General features: G+C 36.6%; 1 protein-coding gene across 1 annotated transcript in view; it reads right to left on the bottom strand.

Moving 5' to 3' along the window:
* The window catches only part of CRIM1 (cysteine rich transmembrane BMP regulator 1), a 175,289-nt gene that overhangs the window by 10,005 nt on the left and 153,040 nt on the right, over positions 1-12,244 (bottom strand). Inside the window, exons 10-13 of the mRNA XM_036380356.2 lie at positions 11,928-12,049; positions 7,708-7,917; positions 3,176-3,391; positions 1,236-1,457 (exon numbers count right to left, since the gene is read on the bottom strand). Of these exons, the coding sequence (XP_036236249.1) occupies positions 1,236-1,457; positions 3,176-3,391; positions 7,708-7,917; positions 11,928-12,049 (770 nt within the window). The remainder of the gene's footprint in view (positions 1-1,235; positions 1,458-3,175; positions 3,392-7,707; positions 7,918-11,927; positions 12,050-12,244) is intronic.

Below are 12,244 nucleotides of genomic sequence, written 5' to 3'. Positions count from 1 at the left end.
GGAAGAAAAGCCTGCAGAAAGACAGCTGTCAAAGAAACTTTAAATTCTCCCCATTTTGTATGCAAACCATGAGAAGAAATAGTAATAGGATTAACATTGCACTTTTGCCTCAAAATGTCCTCAGAATCTAAGTAGGGTTCCAAAGCTTGGATACTTTGTAACTTTGCCTGGCATTCCTCCATCGAATTCCTTGTACATCATATAAAACTATATCACCTGTTATTAAAGCTATTCTATCTGAAAGGATATAAAGATTTCAAGAGTTGTATCGATGTCTGAACACACTTCACAATCTTTCTACCATCTTTCTGATGAAGAACTGTTTTGTTTATATAGGCAAGTTTACTCACATGTTCAATTAAATATTTAAAGCCCATCAATTTCCTTATACTCCTTCTTACTGTTCTTTTCTACTGTATCTCTCCCTACTACTTTTGCACCTGAAGTAACCTTTGAATGCCTTCCAACAATGCTACAAAGATTAAATTCAGTGAGTACAATATATGATTTTTCTCTATCAGCAGCTTCCATTCTACAGTCTTTGTACTTACTGTGAACTCACAAAAGAAGTCATCTGTAAATAAATACTCCTATTCAACGCACAATAGAAAAGTGATCTCCAATTTTGCTACTTTAAAAATGCCTGGAAATTTTCATTGTCTACAGCAACCACCACTTACTTCACCTCCAAACTCAACACCGGTCTTAATCCATTTTCAGTATTTTAAAAAATATATATTTTCCCTGTTTTTATCTCAAAGGTATTATCATTAATGAAATTCCATTTTTTCCTGTATTTTAATTTAGATGCCTTATTAAGAGTTCTCCATTCTGTGAAATTTCAGAATGCTTGAGCTCATCTTCTGCAGTCATAATTAATGTTTTCCTCATATTATTATTATCACATAAATCTTGACATAACATATGTGTTACCTGGCAGATCTTCCTTTAAATAAAATAATTTTTTTGTAATGTCTTTATCCAATAAGGTGTTTTACCAAGATTCCAGGAGGATAGCCTCTGGAGTTTGTAGGCAAATTAGATGTGTATCTCTATGCTCTTCTACCTAAAAACTACAAATCACGATCCTCAAAGCTCCCTATGCAGACTTCACTCTCCAGGTCGACTGGTGGCATAGACTGCATCTCAGGGAAAGCATTTCAGTTTGGAAATAAAACTTCTGTCTTATTCCCAAGAAGCAAACAGCAAGTTCACAACTATTTTCATTTACTCACCAATACAGTAAGGACAACACTGTCCCTTTCTCAAAACAGGTCTCTCACAGGATACTGGTGGGCAAGACTCGGAGTAGCATCTAATGACACCATCCATGCAAATGCAGCTAGTGCAGACATTGGGCTTCCAGGACTCAGCTGTCAGAAAAATATCTCCTTCATCATTTTTGCAGTAACTGGGCATGCTCTCATTGCTTGATGGAGAGGGCTGAAGAGTCTCATCTGTAAATATAAAGAGATTAGGTTATTTAACTTGCAGTGGGTAACTTCTCTCAGAGCTCCTTACCAGAGGGTTCATTCTTGAAGAACACAAAGGAATTGTTACACATTGCCTCACTACAGAAAATCTGGAAGGACAGAGCCTCATACCTCTTCAGTTCTTATATGGGATGAAGACCTCATGATATACTCTAGCATAATGCTTATTTAGACTTTTATTGAATTTACCCAAAAAAGAAAAAAAAAAGAAAGTAAAGCAAGAAAAAAAAGAAAAAAAGCTTGGAAAAAGGAGAGCAAGAGAAAAACAATCACCATCAGAAGCAACCCCTCAGAAAGTGACTCTGCTCTAAATTGCATGATGTATAGGAATTCATCTCAAACAAGAGAGAATAAATTTAAAATCTAAAACCTGAATCCCATCTTTTATCATGTCAGCCCAAGTCTTTGAATGATGCAAAGTGAAAAGCTATTATGCTGCTGTCACCTTCACTAGTGGTCTTAGATGAGCTAATTATAAGCTGTTGAGAAACAAATGGAACTTGATCGTGCTTCAGCCTGATGCCAATGGTTTGCTTTAATTCTTATGCCCATCCATGGGGGAGACATATTCCTGCAATGAAGCTGTACCTTAACACACATTACAGGTCAATAAACACGACTAAGAAAAAGAGAAGAAAGGCTTCATAAGAGCATTGAGATCAGGTTCTCAATCTACCTGCATTAAGCTATGAGACTAAGCCTATTATATAGCCAGTGAGGAAAGATCACCTCCTCTGAAACAGTATTTTGAAGTAAGCAAATGTTCATTATTAATAATGAAAAAAATATAAATCAGGAGAACTGGCTACCTTGTTTACATAGGTAAATATTACAAAATATTTTGTCAGGAAAAAAGCCCCATACCCAAACCCAAACAAATACCTTGTAGCAAAACCTAATGGCAAAACCTAACTTCTATTTTTTCCTAAAGTAAATTTTAAAATTTTGATTCAAATAAAGGCATATTTTTTTTAATGAGTTTACATACAATTCAGAGGTTTGTACTAAATTTCCACTGCAATAAACTTCCCCATTTGCTATGTAAAATAGGAATTTATGTTCATTTATAATTGAATATCTTTCCTAGGGGGAAAGCAAATCCTGTTATCTTCTCGACACTGTGAGGCAGTCTAGGAGGAGTCTGGCATGCCTGCCAGGCTGGAATGCTTTGATATTACTCAGCTGCCTTCAAATCACTATCAGAATGACACCATGTGAAGGTAAAAGCAAATGGAGACCAATTTTTGAGACCAAACCCCAAATAGGCAAGATAGTAATAAAAAGGTTCATAGAAACCAAGGTGTGTAGAAAGAAAAAGAAACAAGCCTATATTTACCTAACACTTTGATTGCTTTCAAAGTTTCTCTAATCCTGCATGTCTCCATAAAGGAGTGCATATTTCATAAACCTTCCAAGGATTCTGGTTCTTACACAACCCCTACATTGTTAGATTGCTTTCAAGATTTTGCAAGTTCAGGGCCACAGCTCCCCTTTACACATAAGATCTCTCTTTCACACAGTCAAGTTTTGCACTTGAATTAGAGAACTGCAGGCTGTCACTGCAAACTGCTGGAGAACAAAGGCACCACAATAACCACCTGAGCACACACTGAAGCATTCTCATACTGAAACATCCTCAGATCAAGGAAGGGCTCTGATGACAGCTGGATGTCAGCACATACCTGGGCACTGTGGGCAGCAGGAGTCCTGTGTGCGGGTGGGGTTTTGACAAAGAAGGGGTGGGCAGACTTCAGTCTCACACAGGACACGGCCACTGTGGCAGGTGCACTGTGTGCAAGAATCAATGTTCCATGTCTCTCCTTCTACAAAGTATTCCCCACCAGGAGCGTGACAGATTGATGGACTGGTGAGCTCTGGCTTTTGCACTATTATTTCATCTGGGAAAAACAGAATTGGAAGAGAGGCAAAATCAACTGGGAATCTTATAATTAACAACTGTACACAAGGTGAAGAATTTCTGTTATTATTGAAAATAAATATATACATTATTCTTAATGAAGCCCTTCTGACTTTATGGCACCTGCATCTCATCAAAAATGGGAAATATATAAGCAGGAAACAATTTGAGAATCAGTCTGAATAAAGACTAGTTAATATAAATCAGAGATAACTTCAAGCATTCTTGGCATTTCAGAAAAAACAAACTAACTTGTGATTTGGGAATTCCAAGAGACAATTGTCATTTTCTGAAAAATTTTAACAATCAGACAGTTTCTTAACTGCTAAATATTAACTTCAGATACAATTCCTGAAAGGATGGATAAGTAAGCTTCTCCTCTGGGATTTAGAAAGTCCAGGTAAAGGTTAAGTTTCCCAACAGATATGTGTCTATATCATCTGCATCATTAGATGCTACATTAAAAAAACAACCAAACAACCCCCCCTCAAAACCCCAACCCCCCAGAAAAGAAAAAGCCAAACACAGAATCCACCCCCCAGCCCCCTAAAAATGTACAAGCACTTAACATCAGTGGAAGTGCTTCATCACTGTTACATTTAAAAAAAAAGTACCTGCCAAATTTGAAAAAAACCCCACTTGGATAGAAAAAAATACCACAATGTGTAGCCTTATCCTTCCAGTAATTGTATCTCAACAAATGAACTTTACTTTCTTTTCAAACAATTATTTACATCACCTCTGCAGCCCTGGCTAAAAGATTCACCCTGGCAGTTTAGAGAACAAATTTGACCTCTTTCAAGTTAAGGAAGGAACTGAAACTGTTTCTCTTTTTCAGCATGAGATCCTCCAGCCTCTGGGGTATTAAAAAAAATGGGAGAACTCTTCACCTCTTGGTGTTTTAAAAGATAAATAAAGAAACCTATCAGGTACCTTGAGTACTTAAGCATTTACCATCAAGAAAAAGTTATGCCACCATCCTCAGCCTGCTTAAAATCCTTTGAAGCCTATCCCACACTAGGGGCAATAAGGGCAGTAATAGTTGCCTGCCTACCATGCTGGTTGTTTTGGACCTGGAGTGAGTCCACCAGCTTTTTCCATGCATTATGCATAGATACCAAGATGCCTCACACACCATGTTTTTTCAGCTGTGGAAGCCATGAGTTTGAAAGTTACAGGCTTTGAAAGTGAAGCTCCCAGGCTTATAAGTGATGTCCTTCAGCCTGAATTCAACCCATTTAATAATAGACAGCTAAGTTAGGTGCCTCTGTTAAGAACTGAACCTCTTCAGGTTTCCTATGCTATGAATGGAGGAGAAGAAAAAAGTGACTTCTTGCTAATTGTGCTACATCTCTAAACCACTTTCTGAAGGTGCCTCTCACCTACTTCATTATAATGATGCCTAATGTGAACATCATCCTAACCCAAATATGTTGGTTAAGGAGAGAAAAATTAAGTGTACAGCAGCTCCTCTAGTCATTTAGGCAGGCCAAGGTTCACAAAGTGCTTGTGACTTCTCTCCATGTTTCTAGCACTGCTGTTCCTGTCCGGAGAACGGCCTTTGTGCCCTTTGCTCTATGACACTGCCACGTAGAGGAAACCAGGCAATTGTGTTTTCATTTCTGGAGAATGATCGGTAGAACTCAAGGAAGCTGACACTGACTGATCTTAGTCTATTCACAAAGTACCTGTGCTTTTCTTTCAGAGAATTATTTTATCTTTCACCAATTTGCTTATGCCATGCTTTTCCAATTGCTTACATTTATGAACCACATACATGATTCAGCAGCATTTACCTGAAATAAGATTGCTAGTCTGCTGCCTTGTCACTGTTAGATTTTTATTTCAGCTGGAACAATATGTTATGTGCTATGCAATGGCATCTTAACTCACCATGGCAAAGGCAATACTAAGATCTTCTGGTAATTTTCTGAGTCATCTCCTTTGCATTTAATTTTCTGCAAAGTCACAGGTCTGTTTTGCTACAGCTAATTACTGTTCCTGATCAAAAAAGCACAACCAGATAGCACTGCTGTATATGTTGCCTACTGCTCCCTCAGCAGCATTGATAATGATGTATCACTGCAACTGAAGTGCAACAAATGTGCAAATACATTACCTCAAGAAACAATTGGTCAAATACACACTTTTGACATAGCATGGTTCTGTGAAACAGTAGCAATTAATAGCTTTTAAACCTTACAGGAAACCTTAAGATTTTTACAAGCATTGTGATGATCCATATAAACCTCTTAATATATAGAAACGTGATTATAAGGGACATTTTAGCACTCAATATATACCTTGCTCTGCTGAAAACTAACTAAATGTGGAATTAAATGTAACCCCAGGGTTTTTTTTCAGTCTACAAAATGATCTCTGAGAGCTGCCACTTCCACGTGGATAGGTTAAGAGTGCAATTCCAAATCCAGTACATCAGGACTGCTAATTACTTCAATATCCTTATGGCAGACACATTTGAGTGACATGCTCTCAGTCTCACAATTCCAAACTACTTAAAGCCATGATATATATTTAACATCATCAGTGGGGAATCAATATGTTCAAAATAAAATCAGAATTACATTTCTAACAAATATAAGACCTCAGAGGGGAAAAAAACCCCACATTGAGACTAATTTGGCCATAGTAATTCCTACACTTACATATGCCATTTTAAAAATGCTGTGTCTGCCCCTAGCATTGTAAGAGTTTACACCAAGTATGACTTTGCTTACACAGAAGCTAGGTGACCAGTGTCTTGAAAGCAGGATTGATGTCAGACAGAGAAATCTAGCAGACCCTCTCTCTTGAAGGAATGGACACTGCTGGCTAAGTAGCTGCTCTTTTATAAAAGAGATCAACATTGCTGGTGCTCAGAATCAAACACTGATCTCATCCACAAGAAATGTATAGTGTGAGATAATAGATTCTGCTAAATTTATATTGACCTTTCTTCCACAAACTGAACATTAGGCTTGTGAATGAATTTACCTAAACTTTCTCTCCATACACAAAGTAACTAGCTGCTGGCGAGCTGAAAGACCAAAATTCCCATTACTCTTATTTGAATGCTCTGAGGTATTCTGCACATGTTCAGTAAATCAACGTGCATGAGTATGCTGACATTAGAATAAAGTCAAGGATGACTCTTGGGGACCTAACAAGAGAATTGCTGGAATTGGAACAAACACTATACATTTTAAATTTTGAATCTTGTTTGTTTATATAAGGCAAGACTGATGCTAACCTGCCCCCATCCATATGAAGTACATCTTAGTATATCCCCTACAGTACCACACAAATCATTGTGAAAAGGCTGAAAGAGAGACTCTTTGGAATCTTCCATCTTTCTGGGGACTGATTGATTTTTCCAGTTACCACAAGGAGTGAACTGGATTGGAGATCACAATTTGTCTAAGCAATCTAAAGAGATTGGTTATTTTAGGTCACTGGGAGGATGCACTGTTCTCTGTCACTTTCAGAAAGAGAATCTGTTTATTTTGCCCCTAGGATTTCCTGTTCTTTACAAAGTATTAGAAAAAGTTCATAATTGCTTATATCCTGCCAATACTGTCTTACTGCTCTCTATTTATAGAAGCTTCATGAGCCTCATTGTTCTTACTCCTGAGTTCCAATAAAGTCATAGACAACATCACTGTATTACAAATTAATCTACTTAGCACATAAAAAACTATAGGAACAATTCTGAAAACAGAGGGCATTAATCTTACATTCTACCCATACTTTTTCATAGATGTTTCTCATCTTACTAAAATGATATTGGAATGCAACATAAACTGTACTTGGCCTTTCCACTGAAAGTATTGAAATAATCTACTGCTGGTGGCATAGGAGCCTTCCTCAGAACACAGAATCATAACGTTCAATTACTTAAGACATCTGTTTGTGTACATCTTTGAGGGGTTGTAAAACACACATTTTAATAAAACTCCACTTCAAAATCAAAAATGAAAATGTAATGGCTTATTGCAATACTTGCTATTATAGGTAACAAACTAGAAACTTTCACTTACTTTTACTAGTTTAAAGATTCCAATGTGTCAAAGATTAACACGTTAGGACCCACAACTTGCATATGCTTTAAATATGTAAGTTCCCATTTTCCACAGCTGAGAACTTAATGACAGCAACTCATCATGTTACGTTAGGGCATAGAAACCTTCATCTCTGCCTACTACCGAAGTATGCATGAGATTATTTAATGTATTAAGAAACAGAACACGGGCGAAATGAAACTTGATTACAAAGCATGAGGAAGAAACCATGTGTTACCTGGACATGAGGGACAACACTGCCCTGGATGTATGGTGGGGTTGGCACAGCTGGGGACGGGGCAGGTGATCAAGGCGCACATTTCCCGCCCGTTGTGGCAGTAACATTCCCTGCAGCCGTCGTGCCAGCTCTCCTCGTTCTCATGCCGCCGCCCATCCATGGACAGGCAGGAGCCCGTTTTAACAGGAGGCATAAGGGAAGCTGTTGCCTCTGCAAAAACCAAAGAAAAATGAGGTGTCCTGATAAGCATCTGTTGCTTAGGAAGAAACACCAACTTTGTGACTGGATTGCATTTATTTTTAAAGCACATATTAGACCAAGTAAATAACAGTTCCATCATTTACACTTAAATTAACACACAGGAAACAATTAAAAGGTACACTGAAAGGGGCAATAGGATGTAGTAGAATTTCCTGTAGTATTTCCTTGGAAAATATAATCACTTTCTTCTGATGAACCTATACTTTTTTAATCAACCAGAAATGTAGTAATGTCTAAATAATGTAAGAAAAAGGAGAAATGCAATGGAGAGAAATAGCAGATAGCATGAAGCATATTTAAAATGAAATATTTAAATACCATAGCACATTAGATTATCTATGATATACCTGAGAGCAAGTAGAATATAAAAAACATTTAAATGATCTATGGATAATCTTGCAAATGATAAAAAATTGCAATCAGGTACTAACAGGGTAATGGTAGATACTGGAAATAGTCCATAAAGTACTTCCTGTGAGAAATTATTTGTTTATATTACTACAATAAATGAGATAGTTGGAAGAGAATGATGAGAATTTCATCGCTCATTTCTTTTAGCTTTTACTGAGATGAGAATACAGTAGCTTAGACTGTGGTATTACTTGCATTCTGTCAGAACACACAAGCAGTTGGTCCAGGGAGGATAAAGTTTCATTTGTATCTTAAGGGGTATTTAAGTGCTGCAGGATTCAGCCTCAATATATTCTTTGTTAATCAGCAGAGTGAATTTAGAGCCAAACACTCCCTCATCCACATCACTATTATGATGAAAGATGCAGGAGCAGTTTGTCAGTTAACTGACTTGTTTTCAGTGGTATGCCAACCATGTTCTGCTGACATACATATAACATTATTTGTACTAAGCTCTTAATTAATTTTCTTTTAAAAAAGGATAATGTATGAGAAGTAGTAATGATTGCATGTAATTTTAGGAAGTGTTCAGCTTTTTTGCTTGTTGGTTTTTTGGTTGGTTGGGGTGATTTTTGGTGCGTTTTTTTTGTTTGTTTTTTGCACACCAGTATGTAGGTCAGCACTTCTTCAGCTGTGGTAGATCTATCAAAGATGATTTCACAAGCAGATGGTACAAAGTTAGTTTGAGGCACATTATCAGAATAGAAAGCCAATGCACAGAAGTTACATTAGTACACCATTTTGTGAGATAAACAAAAATGCTGCATAAGGATAAAGTACTTTAGAACAGACTTCATCCTGGTGCACTAACAGAAATACTATGAAAAAAACCTAAATTCAGTTACTATACTTTCATAATTTAGTATCAAAGTATTTAAATTACGATTTGAATCAATATCGCTGGAATACTGCTCTATATTAAAATGATTATTGACACTCAGAAGTCCTACATAGTAAGACTTTGCTTATTTAGCAAGGGAAAAGGGTATCTGAAGCAATCAGATTTTTTCCTAAAATATTCTAAAGTACACTCCATAATTTGGAGAAACATACATAAGTAGGAACTCAAAATGAAGTTCACAAACTGAGATTGTAATTAAAAACTGGAAAGTGAAAACAATCAGTACAAAAGCTAATATTTGAAAAAATCCAATGTGTAAATGCAAAACGGGAGTAATTAGCTAACTAGAGGTATCTTTGAAATAATCTGAGATACAGTAGTTCAAAAGGAAAGAAAGTGTGCAATGTGACACCACTGCAGAAGAGGCAAGTTCATTATAAGACACAAGTACAGGAGCACTGTACGTTTAAATACAGCACTACTATTTCTACTAGTCTGAAGATTTTACTATGGCTAAAGCACAGTATCAAAGTTTTGAACAGTGATGAGAAACTGCAGTAACTGGGTTTGTTTGACTTAGAAACCCATTTCCCACCCAAAAAATGTTACAAGTCTCCATTTGTAACCCCTTAAATATTGCAAGAATTCTAAAGGGAATGGTGCTTAGTTGCTCCATATGTCTGCTAAGCTCAGAACAACAAGTAACCAGCTCAATGTGTATAAAATGAGACACTAATTTTAGAAAATTCATTTAAAAATGTCATATGTTTCTAACCACAGGATAACACTATTTTAGAAATGTTTGGGTTTTTTTCTCTTTCTGTTTTGTTGTGGTTTTTTGTGTCTTTTGAAAGGGGAGATTCTTAATAAATTAAATCTTAGACAAACATCTGTCAAGGATTATCCAGATACACCCTATTTTATGCACGGGTAAAGAAGTGGACTTTCAGTTTGTCAGATACTACTCCAGCCTGTACTTCTATGGTTCTATTAATCCTAGCACAAGCTATTTCTGGCAGAAGCAATTTAGAAAGGGGAGCTAATTCACAGGCAGGGGATTTACCCGACCCTTCCTCTTACTTAAGGATTCTGGGTCAAAATTTTAACAAGGACTCACATTTTCCCCAGAACATACTGGTGATTGCTCTAATCATCCTTTGAGAAAACTGCAAATGAAGTGATGTTGAAGTGATATGCTCATGGCTCGGTATCTTTATGTTCATGACAACAGTAAATACTACTTAGAGATGGATCAAGTTAATTTCACTAAATAATTGTGCACATTTTAAAATCCATACTTGTTAAGGAGAACACCTAAAAGTGTGCATACACATAATTAGTGACCAAAGTTTATAGTCTGGGAGGCAATTACGGTACATCTAAGGGAACACTTTGTGTGTATTTAGTCACAGCATTATGACAATCAGGAAAAGTGTTCTGATTGTGAGACAAATGACAAATTGAGTAATAAGAATTATCTCAATGGGACGCCATTCAGCAGTTACCCTTACTTATTTAATTTTTAAAACTTTAATTTATAGTAAAAGTAATATATTTTAGCTTACGTCAATGAAATCTCTGCTTCTCACATCTGCAAAATATGTTTATAACACTACAACTTTTATTTTGCTAGAAGTCTGAAAGTTTTTTAAACTGTCTGCATTGTATAATATTATATAGAAAAAAGAGAGTGTTGGATATTTTTGATTCAAATGATTGCATGTTTGCCTTCAACTACATGAGAGTGACTTCAAGAACTCATATATTTTCTACCAGTGCTATGTTCCCATAGCTTGTTCTTTTACATTTTATAATTTTTTTTAAATGCAAAAGAAATAGCGAGAAGTTGAGAATAGGGTCATTAGACAAAGCTATGGGAAAGTAATAAAACTTACTTGACTACAGCTAGAAATCAAACCACACAAGTAAGAGTCAAAGAAAATAAGCATGAAAAAGCAGTTAGGATTAGAGAGAAACTGAGCAAAACCAAAAAGTTATTAAATGCAACACATAGAGATGAGCAATGAAGGAAGTCTGATACCCAGACTAATACAGAACATAACCTGAAAATATTGTAAGGAAGAGACATGCTGAAAGCAGCACAAGTATATGGCAGACAACAAATGAACATCTGATCTCAAGGTCCATCTTGAACTTGGTGGTTATAGGTTGGGGATGTGGCGTGTGTGAATTTTTAGCTTAAGAATACCAAGTCCTTTCTCCTGGGCAGCTGTTTTCTCTACTCATTGTTCATTAAGACTGCCTGAAAAGCATCCAAGAAACAGCACTCCAATTTTATGTGATATACTGGATATTTATCAAATCCAACACTTGTTTGTAAAGAAAAGGCAATGGTGAAGAAGGCAAGATGAACATCACTACTGAAAAAAATGCCCTCAATTAGCTCATTATTAGTAGTTTCTTATTAAGATTCTGATACAATTTTTATTAATGATAACAAACTTTTTGTGACTTTGTAGTGGGAGATAAAAGCAGAGCTGAAGCTTTCTGTTGAAGCCCAGATGAATAGATAAAAACAAACACCAGCAAAACAATACATGTCTTTGAGCAATGTTGAACTGGTTCCCCCTCAGTTACCATATTTCAGTTTGTAAATATCCTGTGCAGTATTGCTTTTCTTTCACCCTGGTTTCCACCTGCTTTGAAAACAAGTTGTAGTTAGAGGTGGTAATGCAGGGGCACATACCTCTGCACTTGCAGATAACACAGCCATGACTGTTCTGCTGGAAGCCCAATGGACAGATTTTACCACAAGGCAGGTTGGGGCACTTTTTACACCGACAGATTTCACAGCCATGCTTGTTCTTCCTAGATGAGCAAAATAATTTGTAAAAGGTCAGCAAGTCACTTTAAATATCTACATCTTTAAAGCAAGAGCATCCCCCCTAAAAATGACTGATGAGCACAGAAAATTATTGGTACTTGTCACCCTTAGATTCAGTGGTTTTATGGGCTGTACAAGCTTTATGGGCTCCATCCCTGGCATATCCTCCCTCTATTCAG

Source organism: Molothrus ater, chromosome 3, assembly GCF_012460135.2.
Source record: "Molothrus ater isolate BHLD 08-10-18 breed brown headed cowbird chromosome 3, BPBGC_Mater_1.1, whole genome shotgun sequence".
Taxonomy (NCBI): Eukaryota; Metazoa; Chordata; class Aves; order Passeriformes; family Icteridae; genus Molothrus; species Molothrus ater.
The sequence above is the reverse complement of the archived record's forward strand: the minus strand, read 5'-3'. Positions and strand labels throughout refer to the sequence as shown.